General features: G+C 49.8%; 3 protein-coding genes and 1 pseudogene across 4 annotated transcripts; all 4 read right to left on the bottom strand.

The window, feature by feature from the left end:
* Positions 1-1,968: 1,968 nt before the first annotated feature.
* PRM3 (protamine 3) lies at positions 1,969-3,148 on the bottom strand. Its single transcript, XM_033235730.1, has one exon. The coding sequence runs from the start codon at positions 2,369-2,371 to the stop codon at positions 2,048-2,050; it is 324 nt and encodes a 107-aa protein (XP_033091621.1). The 5' UTR covers positions 2,372-3,148; the 3' UTR covers positions 1,969-2,047.
* Positions 2,897-3,020, bottom strand: LOC117098173 (annotated as a pseudogene).
* A 1,284-nt stretch (positions 3,149-4,432) lies between the features above and the next one.
* On the bottom strand, positions 4,433-5,300 carry PRM2 (protamine 2). 2 transcript variants are annotated; one of them, XM_033235729.1, is made up of 2 exons: positions 4,899-5,300; positions 4,433-4,781 (listed from the first exon to the last, which is right to left on the bottom strand). In XM_033235729.1, the coding sequence occupies exons 1-2, from the start codon at positions 5,170-5,172 to the stop codon at positions 4,624-4,626; spliced, it is 432 nt and encodes a 143-aa protein (XP_033091620.1). In that variant the 5' UTR covers positions 5,173-5,300; the 3' UTR covers positions 4,433-4,623. The 2 variants fall into 2 exon arrangements, with proteins under 2 accessions (XP_033091620.1, XP_033091619.1); XM_033235728.1 differs by having other exon boundaries at positions 4,433-4,737; positions 4,899-5,293.
* A 5,038-nt stretch (positions 5,301-10,338) lies between these two features.
* PRM1 (protamine 1) lies at positions 10,339-10,844 on the bottom strand. Its single transcript, XM_033235727.1, has 2 exons — positions 10,628-10,844; positions 10,339-10,536 (listed from the first exon to the last, which is right to left on the bottom strand). The coding sequence occupies exons 1-2, from the start codon at positions 10,737-10,739 to the stop codon at positions 10,493-10,495; spliced, it is 156 nt and encodes a 51-aa protein (XP_033091618.1). The 5' UTR covers positions 10,740-10,844; the 3' UTR covers positions 10,339-10,492.
* Positions 10,845-19,722: the final 8,878 nt, after the last annotated feature.

Here is a 19,722-nt window from a genome sequence, read left to right as displayed (position 1 = left end):
GTGAGCTAGAGGAGGCAAGGAAGGATTCGCTGCTAAGGCCTCGGGAGGGAGATCGGCCCAGCTGCCACCTCGACTTCAGACTTCCAGCCTCCAGAACTGCAGAGAACACATTTCTGTTGTTTTAGCCACCAAGTTTGTGGCCATTTGGTATGGCAGCCCCAGGAAACTAATGCACCCCGTGAGGCAGGTACAGTGATTACGTTTAGCAAAGAGGGAACAGGCTCAGAGAGGTGGAGTAACCAGCCCAGAGTCCCTCGGCTAATCAGGGACAGAGCCAGTCATATTCAGGTCTGGCTGCCTCTCAAGGTCAGTAAGGGATTCTCAGTGATTAGAGGGACACCTGCGGCAGGGTTCTCAGGGCCCTGCCTTGGGTGGGCTCAGCAGGTCCGGTTGTGGGGTGTGTGCTAGACCAAGCTGTGAAGACTTTCTGGGTCTCTGGATCCCTCTTCCCATGGCCTGCTGCTCCTCCACTGCCAACGCCCCACTTCCCCACCCTCAAGCACATAGCCTGGAATGGAGATCGTGGCCTGCCGTCAACCAGCCTCTCCTCCACACACCTTTCCAGTCCTCCCAGGGAGGGCTGACCTCTCCCAGCAGCAGGTGTGCGGCACGTCACATACCTGCCCTCGCACCTATGACCGTGAACTCTCCCAGGATGGCAGGGACTGCGTTTTATTAATACCAGGCCCCCTAGTGACTAGTACCATGTGGGGCATACAACAGGGGCTCGGCTCATGTTTCCTGGGCAAATGAATGGGTGGGTGGACCTTCGGGCCTTGGACCAAAGGACAAAGGTGACCAACTGCGTCATTTGTGGGGCTGGGAGTATTGGGGTAACAGGGCCTCCTCTGCCCTAGGCCATTGGAGGGCAGAGCAGTGGCCTCTCCTCAGGGTAGCCCAAGGCCCCTTCCTACCCTCAAACATGGACCCCAGAGGAACCGAGGCTTCCCTGAAAATCCCCCAGCCCCACTGCCACGGTACCAACTAGGATGCCCTCAGGGACAGGGCATCAGCTGATCAGGTGAATTAGCTCAAGGTGGCTGGTGCTTGGAGGACTGTGAGGGAATGTGGTGGAGATCACATTTGTCCCTTCTTTGGGGTGGAAGGAGTGAGGGAGGAGCCGGCGGTAGGGTGGGCGGCAGACGCATTCCAAAGCTCCTTGCAGAAAGCGCACCAAGCCCAGAGCGAGAGGATGCGGCCTAGGTTCTGCATCTGTACCCAGTCACCTCCCTAGGCCTCCTTTGCCTACTGCTATCATGGGGCACTGTCTCTGCCCCCAGGGCTAGACCCCTTGAAGAAGGCAGGAGTGAGCTTCCAGGTAGGGGTGCAGATGGTCGTCAGCAGCATAGACTCGCAGTGGAAGAGTCTGCAGCCAAAAAGGACCCAGAGGAAACCACCATGACCCCAGCAACAATCCCTGTCATAGTTCAGCACTGACTGGCGCCAGGCCTGGTCCCACTCAGCCCTTGAGCTAATTCTCCTGATCAGGTGACCCATGAGTAGCTATTAGCTTCCCCCAAATGCCAGGAGGGGCAGGCTGAGGCTCAAAGACACCAGTGACTTGCTCAAGGGCACGTAGCTAGCAGAAAAGAAATTTGATCCCAGGTCTGCTGAACTCCCAAGCCAGTGTTCTTAAAAGACTGCCCGTGGTTGGGGCGGCACCATGGGGACTGCGATGAAGGCAGTTACGTTGTCCTGCTGGGTGCCCTCAGTTGGGGTGTGCTAGGACTAGGAGACGAATTTCCCCTGTCCCAGAGACAGGAAGATTTGGCTGAGATGATTTCCCCCTCCCAAAGTCCCTGAACCTCTGGCTGGGGCTTGGGAACAAGGTCACCGAGCCCTGCTCTTCAGCCTTCCTTGGCAGCTGGCTTCCCTCCACGTGCACCTACACACATGCATTCACACACGTGCACACATGGGACCAGAAGGGATAGGGCGAGGGGAGACCAGAGACAGGGAGAATTCCTCAGAGACTTTTTATTGACTCTTCTCTGAACACGGTCGCCGGAGCAGCAGTGGGTGTCCCTTCCTGGGCCTTCGTCACGGGTCAGGAGTGTGTCTCCTTGGACTCGGGGCTCTGCTGGGCCTCGGCGTTGTTCTCCTGGGCCTCCTCCTGCCGCTCAGGCTCCATCAGCAGCAGCTTGCCCTGCACTGGCAGCTCCTCTTCTTCCTCCTCTTCCCCTTCCTCCTCCTGTTCCTCCTCTTCCTCACCCTCTGATGACAAGGAGAAGTTATCCTGACTCAAGCAGGCCACGAGCTTCTTCATGGAGGATTCGTGGCCCCGGCCATGGCCCATGCTGTGGCCCATACTGTGGCCCGTGCTGTGGCCTGGGCTGTGGCCTGTGTTGAGCTTGGCACAGCGGGAACCCATGGTCCACGTTGCCTGTCTCTCTGGACAAGGAGGTGAGGTGGCTGGTGAAGGGGCTGTGAGTGGGGGCAGGATGCTGACATCACAAAGGGAGCCCACCCCCACTCGGAAACCTGGGTCTGAGCCAACAGCTAACTCAGACCTCAGCCACTGGCAGCTCCCAGCCCTCACAGGGAAGGTCTGCAAGGCTGAGCGTTGGGGCCAGTGCGGATACTGACACCATAGACCTCATTGGCCCTGGAGAAAGTTTCCCTTGTAGCTGGGATGGGAGTTAGAGATTGAATTTCTAGAAGCAGGAGGGGCACACACAGATTCCTCCCCACATCCCAGAAATCGCCAGCCAGAGAGAGCTGTCTCTGTCGAGTTTCTTGACTGCTGACCCTTGGAAATAAATCATCAAGCTGTGTACTTAAAGTGTATGCACTCTGTAAGCTCTACCTTCATAAAACTCAGGAACCCTTGGAACGCTTCCTTCGGGGGCCTGAAAGTGTGAAATCTTCTTGAAAAGCAACAGCTCCTAAGCTTTTTCTGTTTGTCCAAGGCATGGGCACAGGCCAGAAACCAAGCTGGGATGAACAAGGGGTTGCTTTGTCCCTGACTGATGCAAGATGGACGCCACCTACCAGATGCCACTCTGCCCAGGTCAGGGTGGAGTGACAACCTCTTAAGTGTTTTAGGGCCACAGGTCTCTTTGAAGACATCATGGAGCTGCCCCTTGGCAAGGTTCCCCATCTATGTGGCACAATTTCAGCATGCGGGGAGGGGTTTTAGGACTTTGTCTTTTATACATCGAAATGAGTCTTTTGTACACTGCAGTGGTATTTTTTAAATTTAAATTTTTTCAGGCCAGGCATGGTGGCTCACACCTGTAATCCAAGCACTTTGGAAGGCGAGGCAGGTGGGTCGTCTGAGGTCAGAAGTTCGAGACCAGCCCAGCCAACATCGTGAAATCCTGTCTTTACTAAAAATACCCCCCCAAAAAATTTTAAAGCTCCTCCAGCTACTCAGGAGGTTAGGCAGGAGAATCACTTGAACCCAGGAGGTGCAGGTTGCAGTAAGCCAAGATCTCACCACTGCACTCCAGCCTGGGTGACAAGAGTAAAACTCCATCTCAAAAAAAAAAAAAAAAAAAGAAAGAAAGAAGTATATATATATATATGTATTTTTTTTTCATTTTTTTTTCAGAAACTCATTACTTCTTAAAGATTGGTCATTTCTGAGCACCAGGAATCCATTTTCCAACATATGGATTGGATCTTGCCAGTTTTATCCCCCCAGTCCTCGGTGGCTGTGGTTGGCTAAATGCCCATCCTGATCCTGGAATCTATGATGTAAGGATTGTGAGATGGGGAGGTTATCCTGGGTTGTCCAGAAAGTCCCTCAGTACAGTCGCAAGGGTCCTTGATTTCAGACAGGAGTGATGCAGCCACATGCAGGCAGCAAGGATCAGATTCTCCCTGGGTCTCCAGAGGCCTCAGACAGCATAGGCTTCACACAGCCCAGCCCATTACTCTGCATTCATCTACTCCTTGCCTTTTGCCCCCTCTGTGCTGACCAAGTTGTTGCTGGAGCACGCCAGACCTGCTCCCCACCTTGAAGCCATTGCCTGTACTGCTCCTCTGCCCACACCGTTTACACTTCCAACCACCCAACACTCAAGATGGGTTGTGTTTTTAAACTGTGGCACACAGAAAGCCTTTTAAATATGGCTACAAGGTGCCTTGACATCTTTGTGACTTAATTAGGGCTCAATCTGTTCTAACCATTTTCTCCTTTCATGGGATAGGATCAGGTTTTTCACTGGAGGGGGATCCAGACAGACTAATGTGGCCTTCGACTCCATGGAAGGATGTGCGATAGACAGGACAGCATCACAGGGTGGCCTCCCAGGCACAGTAACCCACTCCTAGGCGCCCTCAGAGCGGCAGAGCTCCCGCCCCACCCGCCCCTGAGGAAGGACTGCAGAGAAGCTTCTTCCCACCCTGGGCACGAGGGAAGCCAGGTTTGTGTGATTCATGAAAAGGAAATGTGATTCGTGCAAAGGAAACCCAACAGGCCAGCAAGTGTCTTGTCAAGCTTTATTGGGCAGGTGACTTTTGCTCATTTCACTCAGATCTTGTGGACTTCTCAGCGGCAACTCAGGGCTTGAGCATTTGGTGGAGGGGAGTTGCTATGGCCTCACTTGGTGTTTCTTGGGCAGGTGACTTTCTCTTAACTTCCAGCTGGGGGCTTGAGCATTTGATGGAGGAGAATTGCTATGGCCTCTCTTGGTGTTTCTTGGGCAGGTGACTTTTTCTTAATTTCCAGCCGGGGGTGAGGGGCCCAAGAAGCTTAGTACCTTCTGCATCTTCTCCTCCTGGTTCTGCAGCCTTTTGGGAAAGAAAGTTCTGGTTGAGGGAGGCACCTAGGGACTCTGGGTGCGGATAGGGGTTGGGGGCTGGAGCCTTTGTCAGGTGGGGTGGGTCCCAGCCTCCCTCCTGTGCCTGGGATGGTCAGGGACATGCAGGGCAAGGCGGGGGCATGGGCAGACCTCTGCGATGCCTCCTCCGGTGCCTGCAGGAGCGTCTTCTGCGCCTTCTGCAGGAGCGATGCCGCCGTCTGTGGATCCGGTGCAGCCTCCTTCGAGAGCAGCGCCTGCGCCTATGGTGAGAGTAGCCTTGGTGGGTCCTTTCGTAGACCTCGACGTGCTCCGGGCTCAGCCCCTGCTCCTCTTGGCCGTTGTGTCCTTGCTCTTGCCCATGCACCTGCTGCCCGTGCACCCCGTGCGGGCGTTCGCTCAGGCTCCTCATGCGGTATCGGACCATGGTGTTAGGAGAGCTGGTGGCTCCTGGGCTGAGGCTGCAGTGGGCCCTAGGGTGGGGGAGGAGGGCTGAGGCCTGCCCACCTGCCCTTGGTGTTACTGTTGGTCTGGTCTGCGAGGCTCCCCGGAAGCTTGTATATAAAGGGGGCGCCCACTATGACTCGGCGGCCCCGCCCCGTCCCCACCCTGCCCAGCCTTCTCTGTGAGGGCAGCACAGGGCCAGGGGTCACAGCTAGCAGGGCCCTGGCACCCAAGCTGCAGGGCTGGAAGGGTGAGAGACCCCCTTGCCTTGCCTGTAAAGCGTGTTCTCTGTCTCTTGCAACAGGTGCAACCATACAGATGACAGGTGTTTTATTGTCTAATGCAAGCCCTCACATCCCCAAGCCAGTGGGCACACACACTGTCACTTGGAATCCCTGTGCACACAGTTTACTGTTAAGACGGTAACAGCAGCAGATAATTCCCTAATAATTCCTATGTGCCAAGCATTGATTCATTTATTTCCCATACATTCACTCATTTTCTCTCTCTCTCTCTTTTTCTTTTTTTCTTTTTTTTGAGACAGTATCTGTTGCCCAGGCTGGAGTGCAGTTGTGCAGTCATAGATCACTGCAACCTCTACCCCTCTGGCTCAGATGATCTTCCCACCTCAGCTTCCCGAGTAGCTGGGACTATAGGCGTGTGCTGCCACTCCTAGCTAATTTTTTGTACTTTTTGTAGAGATAGATAGGGTTTCACCATATTGCCCTGGCTGGTCTCACACTCCTGGCCTCAAGTGAGCTTCCCATGTCAACCTCCCAGAGTGCTGGGATTACAGGTGTGAGCCACCACCCTGGCATTCCTAACTCTTAAAATCCCTATTTTCTGTGGGGTAAATAGGCATGAAGAAGTTGAGTTGCTCAAGGCCACTCTGCTGAGAAGGCCAGGCCGGGCCAGCATTCAGACGGAGACAGCCTGGTTTTAGTCATACCCTTGGCTCTCCACTTACTCCCTAGCGCAGGGGATGCTCCCCTCTCTGCCTCTGAAATATGCATCTTCTCCCCTCCTGCTCGGCCTTGCCAGGGCTTCTCATTGAACTTTGATGATCCCATTAAAGTCCAGGATTAGAATCACAGAAACTGCAAAACCAGTTTCCCTTTCATGGAGGGCAGGGAGAATGTGGGAATATGGCAGATACACAAATTTAAGGACTCGAAGATGTAGAGATTATCCTTGATGATCTGGGCTGGCCCAGTGCAGTCACAAGGGCCCTTAGAAGAGAAAATAGGGAGGCAGGAAGCTCATAGGAAGAGAAACTGGGAGATGCCACACTGCTGGCTTTGAAGATGGAGGGAGAGACTACAAGCCAAGGAATGCAGGCAGCCTGTAGAAGCTGGGATGGATAAGGAAATGGGTTATCCTGCCCTGGTGCATCCAGGAGGAACACAGCCCTGCTGACCCCTTGATGTTAGCCCCATGACACTTCTTTCAGAATTCTGAACTTCAGACCTGTAAGATAATACATTTATGTTGTTAAACCTACAAAATTTGTGGTGATCTGTCACAGCAGCAATAGGAAACAAATTCAGAGGCTTAATCTTCAGATCCTTGCAGGAGGTGATGGGTGATATTGCCAGACCCTTGGTTTCTGTGCTGCCTCTCTTTGGGGATAAGAAGGTCCTTTATAAGGGCCCTCAAGCTCTCTGAGGGCATGTGTTAAAAATATAAATGCTGGCCGGGCGCGGTGGCTCAAGCCTGTAATCCCAGCACTTTGGGAGGCCGAGACAGGCGGATCACGAGGTCAGGAGATCGAGACCATCCTGGCTAACACGGTGAAACCCCGTCTCTACTAAAAAATACAAAAACTAGCCGGGCGAGGTGGCGGGCGCCTGTAGTCCCAGCTACTCGGGAGGCTGAGGCAGGAGAATGGCGTAAACCCAGGAGGCGGAGCTTGCAGTGAGCTGAGATCCGGCCACTGCACTCCAGTCCGGGCGACAGAGCGAGACTCCGCCTCAAAAAAAAAAAAAAAAAAAAAAAAAAAAAATATAAATGCTGAGGCCTTATGCTACGTCCTGCTAAGTCAAATCTTCATGACCAGAGCTTGCTGATGAAAATAGGAAGGGGCGGAGCAGGGCATGGTGGCTCACACCTATAATCCTAGCACTTTGGGAGGCTGAGGCAGGTGGATCACCTGAGGCCAGAAGTTCAAGACCAGCCTGGTCAACATGGTGAAACCCCATCTCTACTAAATACACAAAAATTAGCCAGGCTTGGTGGTGGGCACCTGTGATCCCAGCTACTCGGGAGGCTGAGGCAGGAGAATTGCTTGTACCCAGGAGGCAGAGGTTGCAGTGATCTGAGATGGCACCGTTGCACTCCTGGGCAACAAGAGCGAAACTTCATCTAAAAAAATAAAATAAAATAAAATAAAATAAGAAGGGGCTGGGTGTGATGGCTCACACCTGTAATCCTAGCACTTTGAGAGGTCAAGATGGGAGGATCACTTGAGCCCGGGAGTTTGAGATCAGCCTGGGCAACATAGTGAGGGTTCTGTCTACAAAAAATTTTAAAAAATAGCCTGGGTCCGTGGTGGCATGTGCCTGTAGTCCCTGCTACTCAGGAGGCTGGGATGGGAGGATTGCTTGAGCATAGGCGGTCGAGGCTGCAGTGAGCCATGTTCCCACTATTGCACTCCAGCCTGGGTGACAGAACAAGACCCTAACTAAAAAAAAAAAAAAAAAAAGGCACACCTGGGGGTCTGCCTGTCCAGCCAAGCTGCTGTCATGATCCAACTGTGTTATGGGGAGTCATTGCTAAAGTGATCAGATCAGGATCATGGTAGTGCTGGGGCTAGCACTAAACTCTCATGTGCTCACTTGAAAGAACAAGGGTTTTTTTTTTTGTTGTTTGTTTGTTTGTTTGTTTGAGACAGAGTCTCACTCAGTCGCCCAGGCTGGAGTGCAGTGGCACAATGACGGCTCAGTGCAAGCTCTGCCTCCCAGGTTCACACCATTCTCCTGCCTCAGCCTCCCAAGTAGCTGGGACTACAGGCACCCGCCACCAGACCTGGCTAATTTTTTTGTGTTTGTAGTAGAGATGGGTTTCACCGTGTTAGCCAGGATGGTCTCAATCTCCTGACCTCGTGATCCACCCGCCTTGGCCTCCCATAGTGCTGGGATTACAGGTGTGAGCCACTGCGCCCGGCCAAGAACGAGGTTGTTGATACCACCATAGGCGAATGCAGTGCCTCATGCCTGTAATCATAGCACTCTGGGAGGCCAAGGCAGGAGAATTGCTTGAGCCCAGGAGTTTGAGACCAGCCTGGGTGACAAAGTGAGACCTCATCTCTACAAAAAAATTAGAAAAATTAGCCAGGCATGGTCGTGTGTATCTGTGGTCCCAGCTACTCAGGAGGCCAGGAGGCTGAGGTAGGGGAAATCACTTGAGCCCAGGAGGTTGAGGCTGCAGGGAACTGTGTTTGCGCCACTGCACTCTATTCTAGCCTGATTGACAGAGAGAGACCTTGTCTCAAAAAAAAAAAAAAAAAAAAGGTAGTGATTTATGCAGAATACCAGGCACACAGTTGGTGCCCCATAAGCAGAAGTCGTACCGTGACATTTCTGAGGTGCTTGATTGGCCCTGTTACTTCAGGGAACTGGGTCTCAGAGCCTCTGGTCTCGGCTGAAATGCTCTGGGTTTGCTGTACCATCATGAAATGACTGTGACCCAGGGCCTGTGTCAAGGAATCGGAGAGGTGGGCTTTCTTAGGCTGTGAGTGAGCCAAGTAGACCAGTGCCCAGTAGGATTTCTTGTGTCTGGGTGGCTGCTTAACTCCTGATCCTTCCCCAAATCTCACTGGGGTCTTAAACTCTTGCCTTAAAAATTTTAGTATAGGTAGTATATCATATGGCTTGAGTGTGGGCTTAGGTCCGATCAGACGGACAAGTTAACCTTTGTTTCCTCGAGTGGACATAACACTGTGAAACTGTGCCCCAAAGAGTAAAGAAACCAGTGGTTAACAAAAATGTTTGAGTTTACAGGATGGCAGATAAGAAACTTCCTTAATGGCGCTTGATTAAATGGGAAAAGTTCAGGTCTGCTGCTACCTGGACAAGTTATCTCTGTACGCAAATGGGGCTGAAAACTTCTAGCACGGAATGAGGAATGAACAGTTTTGAATTTAATTTTCCTGATGGCGACTGACCTAATCTATTTCAGTTATAATCTAAGAGTTCCTTTGTTGAAGAATGAAAATTTCAGCTTTGGGCTGAAATAAACCCAGGTGGGCAGCTAGGGGACAGGTCAGGTAGGAAGAGCTGGTTCAATCTTGAGCTCCAGCTGGTAAATGTTTAACTGTCTTTGGGGTTCCAGGGATGCAGGGAACCCAGATTTGTAGCATTTGCTAATTTCTGTAAATACTCCATGGTCCATTTCAAGCTGCCAAGATGACGTCACCAAGCAGAGTGCGGAAATGTACACAGCGGGTCCTCAAACTCGAGAGACCTGGCTACAGCACCCCACTGGGTAGGGATCTGTTAAGAGTTTAGGAGGCGGGTTCTGTTTGTGACTTGGGGAGGCACGTATTCGTTGTGACTTGTTGGTACTACTAAGAGTTTGGAACAACGGCGACTGGGTAGGGATCTGTTAAGAGAGTTTGGGAGGCGGGTTCTGTTTGTGACTTGGGGAGGCACGTATTGGTTGTGACTTGTTGGTACTAAGAGTTTGGAACAACGGCGGGGTGCAGTGGCTCACGCCTGTAATCCCAGCACTTTGGGAGGCTGAGGTGGGCAGATTATGAGGTCAGGAGATCGAGACCATCCTGGCTAACACGATTAAATCCCGTCTCTACTAAAAATACAAAAAATTAGCCGGGCGTGGTGGCGGGCGCCTGTAGTCTCAGCTACTCGCGAGGCTGAGGCAGGAGAATGGCGTGAACCCAGGAGGTGGAGCTTGCAGTGAGCCAAGATCACGCCACTGCACTCCAGCCTGGGCAGCAGGTTGAGACTCCATCTCAAAAAAAAAAAAGAAAAAACGGCTTGTAACAAAACCCAGCGTGACAACTGTCTGTCTCTCATGTCTCCCCCACAGACATCTTTCCTCCGTCGCATGCCCAGGCCCTTTCCACCTCTGCTCATCCCTGAGCCCTCCTCCCCACTGAGCCTACCCTCTCAAGGACAAGGAGACAAGAGTGGGATGACTTTTCAACATTTATTGACAGGCGGCATTGTTCCTTAGCAGGCTCCTGATTTTCACTGGATGGTGGCATTTTCAAGATGTGGCAAGAGGGTCGTGAAGTCTGGTAAAATTCTCAGGCAGGAGTTTGGTGGACATGCTATTTTGTGCAATTAGTATCTTCTACACCTCAGCCTGTACCTGCGGCGGCAGCACCCTGGTGAGACCAAAAAAGGTAGTGAGAGGAAGACTGGGCCCCGAGAGCCCCCAGCCCCAGCCCCAGCCCACCCTCAGCTGGGCCCACTTACTCGTGGCTCTCCTCCGTGCCCGGCAGCTCCGCCTCCTTCGTCTGCGACATCTTCGTCTCGGGCGGCAGCATCTGCTCCGGCTCTGGCTGCGACAGCATCTGTACCTGGCCATGGTGCGGGATGGGCTTGGCCTGAATGCTCAGAGCAGGGCACCACCTTGGCTGAGCCAGCCAACCTGTGAGCAGGTGGAACTCTGTGGGCTGTAAGTCAGGGGCCAGCTCTGCAGCCTCTTATAGATGCCAGGAGGCCGTTGGTCATTGTGAGGGCAAAGGGGCTAGGACCTCACAAACCATGGCCAGCTGGCCTGCATCATGTCCATATATGGGCATGTGAGGGGCGGGCAGGCCCCTGAGTGTAGGAGCTGCCTGTGTCACAGCCGGGGCAATACAAGATGACTCCTCCGTGGGAACAATCATCTAGTTATTCAATTAACAAAATATTACTGTTAATATTTTGGCCTGCTCCATGCCAGATTTTGGCCTAGGCCCTGGTATATAGTGATAAACAAGACAGACATGCCCTTGTTAAGGAGTATTATTATTTTTTGTTTTTTAAAAATTTTTTTTGGCTGGGCGCGGTGGCTCAAGCCTGTAATCCCAGCACTTTGGGAGGCCGAGACGGGCGGATCACGAGGTCAGGAGATCGAGACCATCCTGGCTAACACGGTGAAACCCCGTCTCTACTAAAAAATACAAAAAACTAGCCGGGCAAGGTGGCGGGCGCCTGTAGTCCCAGCTACTCGGGAGGCTGAGGCAGGAGAATGGCGTGAACCCGGGAGGTGGAGCTTGCAGTGAGCTGAGATCCGGCCACTGCACTCCAGCCTGGGCGACAGAGCGAGACTCCGTCTCACAAAAAAAAAAAAAAAAAATTGTTATTTATTTTATTTATGTATTTGTTTTTGAGACAGAGTCTCATTCTGTCACCCAGGCTGGAGTGCAGCAGCATAATCTTGGCTCACTGCAACGTCTGCCTCCTGGGTTCAAGCAAACCTCCGGCCACGGCCTCCCGAGTAGTTGGGAATACAGACATGCAACACCACACTCAGCTAATTTTTGTATTTTTAGTAGAGACAGGGTTTCACTATGTTGGCCAGGCTGGTCTCAAACTGCTGACCTCAGGTGATCTGCCCGCTTCAGCGTCCCAAAGTGCTGGGATTACAGGCATGAGCCACCCTGCCTGGCCATTATTATTATTATTATTATTATTATTATTATTTATAGACACGGGCTCTCCCTGTGTTGCCCAGGCTGGTCTCAAACTCCTGACCTCAAGCAAACCTCCTGCCTCTGCCTCCCAAAGCACTGGGATTACAGGTGTGAGCCACCACACCCTACCCCTAATAGACTTTATAATCTAAGTACAGAAGGCATGAATGAAGTAGTCCTGAAGAATAATTGTAATGGTGACAAATGCTGATAATAGAAACCTCGGGTTTCTGAGGATATGTGCTGGGAGAACTTGACCTCAGGTGAGGCTCTAGGGAGAGCCCCAAAGGGGTGCTGGTGAAGTGAACCCTAAAGGGTGCCAGAGTAAGAGGAGGGAGGAGCACCTGGGAAGAAAGAACTGCTCCTGCAAATGTTCTGAGGTGGCTCTGGATGTGCAGTTCTGTGTCTATGCAGGGTCAGGCAGCAGGGGATCCGTGGAGACAGAAAGTGATCGGGGATGGCTAGGGCAGGTGAAACGGAGCAGTTGTGCCGGGCTTCCTTCTGGGCTGATGGCTTTGGAACTTGGTAGAGGCGGTGGTTACACAACATTGTAACTGTACTAAATGCCACTGAATTACACACATTATTTATTTATTTATGAATGAATGAATGACAGGGTCTCACTCTGTCGGTCAGGCTGGAGTGCAGTGGTGCAATCTCGGCTCACTGCAAACTCCGCCTCCTGCTTCAAGTGATTCTCCTGCCTCAGCCTCCCAAGTAGCTGGGATTACAGATGCCTGCCACCACACCCAGCCAATTTTTGTATTTTTAGTAGAGATGGGGTTTTACCATGTTGGTCAGGCTGGTCTCCAACTGCTGAGTTCAAGTGATCTGCCCTCCTCAGGTTCCCAAAGTGCTGGGCCTTGAATTACACATTTTAAAATGATGAATTTTATGTTACGTGGCTTTCAGTTCAGTTGCAAACACGAAAAGCTCTGAGGCCAAAAGGTGCTAACAGGTGTGAGGGATTGGAGCAGAGTGTGGTGTGGGGCACTGGGCATGGTGTGGGTTTTTTCCCCAGCCCCATGGATTTTAGGGGTAAAGAGGGGAGCAGTTAGAATTGGTTTGTCTACTTAAACAGAAAACCGAAATGAGTGAGTTGGGTGGAAGTTTTGTTTTTCTTAAGGAGCCAGAGGTGATCTGGGGGGTCATTAGATTGTCCCTGTTAGGGGGATACACATGCTGGAGGATTTAGGGGTGATGACATATGTTTGCCAACTACTCTCAAGGATTTACCCATAGAGAAAGAGGGAGAAGAAGGGAGAAAGAGGAGAGAGAGATGTGGGGGAGCTGAACAGATGTGATAGAACATTCACAACTGGCCATGCCAGGCGTGGTGGCTCACACCTGTAATCCAGCTCTTTGGAAAGATCGGCTGAGCCCAGGAGTTTGAGACCAGCCTCAGCAACATAGAGCCCATCTCTACAAAAATAAAAAACTTATAAAAAAGATTTTTTAAAAAAACACAATTGGCCAATCTGTGTAAAGGGGAGCTCTTTGTCAGGGGTTCTTGCAAATTTTCTGAAATTTTGAAATTATTTCAAAATAGATTATTACATTTTTTTTTTTAAAGAGCAAAAGAAAACCCAGGGAGGTCAGCCAGGGCTGGTGTGAAGCTCCATCCTTATCAAGGGTCCAGGCTTTTGTCTTTCAGCTCTGCCTTCAGCAAGTGCTTTGTATCCTCAAAGTTGCCGCATAGTCCAAGATCAGGGCTGTTGGGGATGGTTGTGTAGTTTGTGTGCTGCTCCAAGCTCCCTGCCAAAGGGATTGAGTGAGGACTGAAATGCAGCCCGTGGTCTGCTTGCCACCCCAGGCCCTGCACTCACAGGGGATGCTTCAGCCCATGGGAGCTGTCTTTTTCCTAATTTGACTTCTCACAGCAGAAGTCTTGTCCGAGTTTGAACAAAGGCACACTAAGGGCTAAACTTGGCCCTGCTGGAGTCCCACCCATATCCACCATGCAAGCAGGAAGGGGAAAGAGGAGGGGTCACAAAGAGACAAGGTCTAGCTCTTTTGCCCAGGCTGGAGTGCATCGGCACAGTCATAGCTCACAGCAGCCTCGATGGAATCCTCGTGGTATAAAGAGCTTTCCCAGATGCCCTGTCCAGCAACTTCCCCTTCTGATCACTGGACTCCCTGCAAAAGCACACTGCCCCCTGGGGTAAAGCAGGGCTCCTAGAAAGGAGAAGGGGCTGGTGGATACCAGGTAGACAGTTAGTACTCTCTTCCCCAGAGGGGATGGAGCCCACCCCAGACCCCAGCAAGACGGGGAAACCATGAATTTGAAGCTGAAGTCTACTGTTACTAAGAGGGATACAGTAGCACATAGTAGGTTAGCAGTAACTTTTCATTCATTGATTCAGGTCTAGATTGATATAAAATTGTTACCCCCATCCTCTAACACTTACTACTTTTTTTTCTTTTCTTTTTTTTTTTTTAAGATGGAGTTTTACTATTGTCGCCCAGGCTGGAGTGCAATGGCACCATCTTGGCTCCCTGCAACCTCTGCCTCCCAGGTTCAAGCAATTTTCCTGCCTCAGCCTCCTGAGTAGCTGGGATTAGAGGAATGTGTCACCACACCTGGCTAATTTTGTATTTGTAGTAGAGATAGGGGTTCACCATTTTGGCCAGGCTTGTCTTGAACTTCTGATCTCAAGTGATCCACCCGCCTCAGCATGAGCCACCACACGCAGTCCAGGGTGACTGTCAATCTTTGACATCCCATCAGGTTCCTCTGAGACCATGTGGGTTACCCTGTCTCTACTAAAAAGACGAAAATTAGCTGGGATGGTGGCACTCGCCTATAATCCCAGCTACTCAGGAGGCTGAGGCTGGAGAATCACTTGCTGGGATTACAGGCGTGAGCCACTTTGTCCAGCCACAGAGATTAGTTCTAAGTTCTGGAAAGAGGATGCCCTGGAGCTAGGCGGTGGGGACATTTGGCCTCATCTGGGGTCCTGAAGCCTTCAGTGGTCATCTGAAATTTTGGGTTTGTCACAGCAGCTGGCTGTTACTCTAATACAGTACTTCCCACTCACTGTGTTTTTAATTTGTCTCCCCAAGTGGGATGGAAGTTCAGTGAGACTTTCTTTTGTTCAGTGTGGCGATCCTAAGAATAACCTGAACTAAAAGGAACGGAAATATTTGTTGAATGAATACGTGAATGGCAAATGGATGCTTTGTACAATAAGGTTCTTTTCTTGACTTTTTCCAAATCTAAAATCGTGTTATTGTGATTTTTAAAGTGACGTTTAGCCTCTCCCTGCCAGCCACCCTACTTCCATTTGGTATGGTCCTTGGCACTGGTGATTAGGAGTCACCAAGACTCCTGCCAGTTAAATACACGCTGAGTCTCAGAAGGGGACATCCAGTACTGTTCCCTGAGGTCCTAATTGGGCAGCCACAGGGCTTGTCCCTCTGCCGACCCCCATATCTGTGTTGTCACAGTGGCCTCTCACCCCACCCTGTTCAAGGAGAGATGTCACCAAAGGAGGAAGGCAGGGGTAGGGGATGGTGCCCTGCTCTGCCTCTGGGAGGGGTGAATGCAGGCAGTTCATTCCCAGAATAATGAGAGGATAATTTGGCAGTAGGATGACAGTGTTTTAAACGTGCCATCATACCCACAATTCCATAGTCAGGGATTTCTCCCAAAGAAATTCTCCTGCGTGTTCATAGAGGTGTGAGATGGAGGGTGTTCATTAAAGCATTGTTTGTGGGGGAAAATTAGAAATAGCTTAATGTTCATCTTAAGGAAATGGTAAATCAATTGTTGCCATGTTGTAGCATAGGTCACAGGCATTCAGAACCCTGGAGAGTGATGCGATGTGGACATATCAGTCTATGCTATACCGAAACTGAGTGAGTTGCTAAAATGTAGGGTGTCATCTCATGTCTGTAAAAAGTTTAGAAATAGCTGGGCGCGGTGGCTCACGCCTGTAATCCCAGCACTGTGGGAGGCTGAGGCAGGTGGATCACGAGGTCAGGAGATCAAGACCATCCTAGCTAACACAGTGAAACTCCATCTCTACTAAAAATACAAAAAATTAGCCGGGCGTGGTGGTGGGAGGCTGTAGTCCCAGCTACTCGGGAGGCTGAGGCAGGAGAATGGCTGAACCCGGGAGACGGAGCTTGCAGTGAGCTGAGATCATGCCACTGCACTCCGGCCTGGGCGACACAGCAAGACTCAGTGTCAAAAAAAAAAAAGTTTAGAAATAAACACTCACATACACAGAGGAAAAAGTCTGGACTGTGATACATTGACCTGACAGTGGGAGGTGGAATAATGGAAGGCTTCACTTTCTACTTTATTCGTTTCTGTATTTTGGGGGGATTTTTTACTGTAAGGGTAAAGACATGTGACTATATGTTGAATGAGTTATTTCCATGAACAAAAAGAAAAGAATGTCTGTAATCCTAGCACATTAGGAGGCCGAGGTGGGTGGATCGCTTGAGCCCAGGAATTCAAGACCAGCTCAGGCAACATGGTGAAATTCCGTCTCTACAAAATACACAAAAATTAACTGGGTGTGGTGATATGCGCCTGTAGTTCCAGCTACGCCAGTGGGAGGACCACCTGAGCTCAAGGATGCTGAAGCTGCAGTGAGCCATCATCCTGTCACTGCATGCCAGCCTGAGTAACAGAGTAAGACCCTGTCTCAAAAAAAAAAGAAAAGAATAGTAATACCCATTACCATTTCTAAGCACTTACTGTATGCCATGATTCTATTTAATTGTGAGGCTATTTTTGTTTTTTTTTTTAATAAGCTTTTTCTGGCTGGGCACAGTGGCTCACACCTGTAATCCCAGCACTTTGGGAGGCCAAGGTGGGTGGATCACTTGAGGTCAGGAGGTCAAGACCAGCCTGACCAATGTGGTGAAACCCCGTCTCTACTAAACTACGAAATTACCCGGGCATGGTGGTGTATGCCTGTAATCCCAGCTACTTGGGAGGCTGAGGCAGGAAAGTCGCTTGAACCCAGGAGACAGAGGCTACAGTGAGCCAAGATCGTATCATTGCACTCTAGCCTGGGCAACAAGAGCAAAACTCCATCTCAAAAATAAATAAATAAACTTTTTCTTTTGGAAAAAGTTGCAGAGTTAGTAAGGGGATTCCCATATACCTCTCATCCAGTCTCCCCCATTGTTAACATTTTACATCACTGGGGCACATTTGTCACAATTAAAACACCAACTTTGGCACATTAATACTTCCCAACCAGGCTCTAGATTTCATTTGAATTTCACCAGCTTTTCTACTAACTCTCGTTTTCTGTTCCAAGATCCAGTTCAGGGTACCATACCCAATTTCTCCTACTGTTAACATCTTAGGGGAGGATAGTGCATTTCACAATTCTTAAATCAGTAGCGGTGCATTATTATTCACTCAAGTCTGTAGTTTCTTCAGATTGCCTTAGTTTTTCCTCAGTGTTTTTCTGTTCCAGGATCCCATCTCCCTTTAGGCTCCTCTGGGCTGTGACATTCCTTTGTCTTTGATCACAGTGACAGTTTTTGTTTTGTTTCGTTTTGTTTGAGATGGAGATTTGTTCTTGTCCCCCAGGCTGGCGTGCAGTGGCGCAATCTCGGCTCACTGCAACCTCCGCCTCCTAGGTTCAAGCAATTCTCCCATCTCAGCCTCCCGAGTAGCTGGGATTACAGGCGTGCGCCACAACGCCCGGCTAATTTTATATTTTTAGTAGAGATGGGGTTTCTCCATGTTGGCCAGGCTGATTTCAAACTCCTGACCTCAGGTGAACCACCCGCCTTGGCCTCCCAAAGTGCTGGGATTACAGGCATGAGCCACTGCCCCCAACCGATCATGCTGACAATTTTAAGGAGTACTGGTCAGATATTTTGTGAATATTCCCTCTTCCTCTATTTTTTGGAATAGTTTGATTGAGTAGGATTGGTAGTTTTTCTTTAAGGGTTCGGTAGAATTTCACAGTGAAGCCACCAGGTCCTGGGCTTTTCTTTTCTGGGAGACATTTTATTAAGGCTTCGACCTCATTCCTTGTTACTGGTCTGTTCACGTTTTGGATTTCTTCATGATTCAATTTTAGTAGGTTGTCTGTGTCCATCAGTTGATCCATTTCTCCTAGATTTTCCAGTTTATTGGCATATAGCTGCTCACAGTAGCCACCAATGGTCCTTTGAATTTCTGCAGTATCTGTTGTAATGCCTCCTTTTTCATCTCTGATTTTGTTTCTTTGGGTCTTCTCTCTTTTTTTCTTAGTCTGGCTAACGGTTTGTCAATTTTATCTTTTCAAAAAACCAACTTTTCGTTTTGTTGATCCTTTGTATTATTTTGTTTCAATTTCATTAATTTCTCCTTTGATCTTTATTTCTTTTTTTCTACTGATTTTGGATTTGGATTGCCCTTTTCTAGTTCTTTAGGATGCATCGTTAGGTTGTTTATTTGGTCAGGTATTTTGTAGAGTGTCACTCAATTGAGTTTTTTTGTTTTTGTTTTTGTTTTTTTGAGATGGAGTCCCGCTCTGTTGCCCAGGTTAGAGCGTAATGGCACAATCTCAGCCCACTGCAACCTCCGCCTCCCGGGTTCAGGTGATTCTTCTGCCTCAGCCTCCTGAGTAGCTTAGATTACAGGCACACGCCACCATGCCCGGCTAATTTTTTGTATTTTTAGTAGAGATGGGATTTCACCACGTTGGTCAGGCTGTCTCAAACTCCTAACCTCGTCATCTGCCCACCTCGGCCTCCCAAAGTGTTGAGATTACAGGTATGAGCCACTGTCCTTGGCTTTCATTGGGATTTGATTGATATTTTTCTCATGACTAGACTGGAGTTATGTGTTCTGGGAGGAAGAGCTGGGAGGTGAGTGCCCTTCTCCTCACTTCCTACAAAGGGCATGTGCTCTCAGGAGGACTAACTTGATACCTGGCTGAGGCAGTGCTTGTCAGGTTTCTTTACAGCAGAGCTACTGTTTTCCCCTGCGTTTGATACTGTGCTCTTCAGAAGGAGGTCACTCTGTGCAGCCCACACCTAAGGGATGGGAGTTAAGCTCCACCTCCTTGAGGGCAGGGCATCTTCATCACTTATTGGAATTTTTCTGCACTGGAGATTTGTCTCTTCTCCATTTATTGATTCATTAATTTATATCAGTATGGATCCATGGATCCTGTATACTTTGGGTGTAATCCAATTCTACTTTATTTTGTTGTTCAAATTGTTCCAGCATTAGCCACTGGGTGCCTTTCAGTTGTCTACTGTGTCCCTGTGACACACTCCTTCACTGTGAGATTTTGGGCACTTCCTTAACTTTCTGGCACCACAAGATGCTCCAGGCTCATCTTTTCTATTTCCTATCTTAGTCCTAGAATCAGCTGTTTCTCCAAGGAACCCTGGTTCCTTTCATTAGTGAATGGTATTAGAAACCAAGATCTGGGTGCAAGATGTGCTCATGGCTATGGGGTGCTGTTGCTTCTTGGCCCTCTTAGTGGACAGAACAAGGAAATCTGTGTGTGTACTAACCTGTATGCACACAAATCTATATTTCTATATGTAACCATCTATGATACTGTTTTAGCTAAACCTGTTTAACCTAACATCTCCAAGTCTAATCCATGGTCATCACATGGATCATTCTAGATACGTCTCCTTGCTCATCTGTAACAGTGGGAAGCCTGGCTGCTATCATCCTCCATCCATTTACTTAATTGTTCCCTTTTACTCTGCATGTATGGTGGCTTTAGAATTGTTAACCCTTCTAAAGGCTGGGTACAGTGGCTCACACTTGTAGTCCCAGCACTTTGGGAAGCTCAAACAGGAAGATCACTTGAGCCCAGGAGTTCAAGGGCAACCTGGGCAACATGGTGAAACCCTATGTCTACAAAAAGCACAAAAATTAGATGGGCTCGGTGGTGCAGGCTGGTAGTC

This window comes from Trachypithecus francoisi, unplaced genomic scaffold (assembly GCF_009764315.1).
Source record: "Trachypithecus francoisi isolate TF-2019V2 unplaced genomic scaffold, Tfra_2.0 Lachesis_group15, whole genome shotgun sequence".
Lineage (NCBI taxonomy): Eukaryota > Metazoa > Chordata > Mammalia > Primates > Cercopithecidae > Trachypithecus > Trachypithecus francoisi.
Note: the sequence above shows the minus strand (reverse complement) of the source record. Positions and strands in the feature narration are given on the sequence as shown.

What these genes read in the sequence shown, in the direction of transcription:
- PRM2 (XM_033235729.1), bottom strand. Translation starts at nt 5,172, where the DNA reads ATGGTCCGATACCGCATGAGGAGCCTGAGCGAACGCCCGCACGGGGTG. An exon ending in CCGGAGGAGGCATCGCAGAG is followed by an intron (nt 4,782 to 4,898) that starts GTCTGCCCATGC and finishes ATCCGCACCCAG; the next exon opens with AGTCCCTAGGTGCCTCCCTC.
- PRM1 (XM_033235727.1), bottom strand. Translation starts at nt 10,739, where the DNA reads ATGGCCAGGTACAGATGCTGTCGCAGCCAGAGCCGGAGCAGATGCTGC. An exon ending in GGCACGGAGGAGAGCCACGA is followed by an intron (nt 10,537 to 10,627) that starts GTAAGTGGGCCC and finishes TGGTCTCACCAG; the next exon opens with GGTGCTGCCGCCGCAGGTAC.
- PRM3 (XM_033235730.1), bottom strand. Translation starts at nt 2,371, where the DNA reads ATGGGTTCCCGCTGTGCCAAGCTCAACACAGGCCACAGCCCAGGCCAC.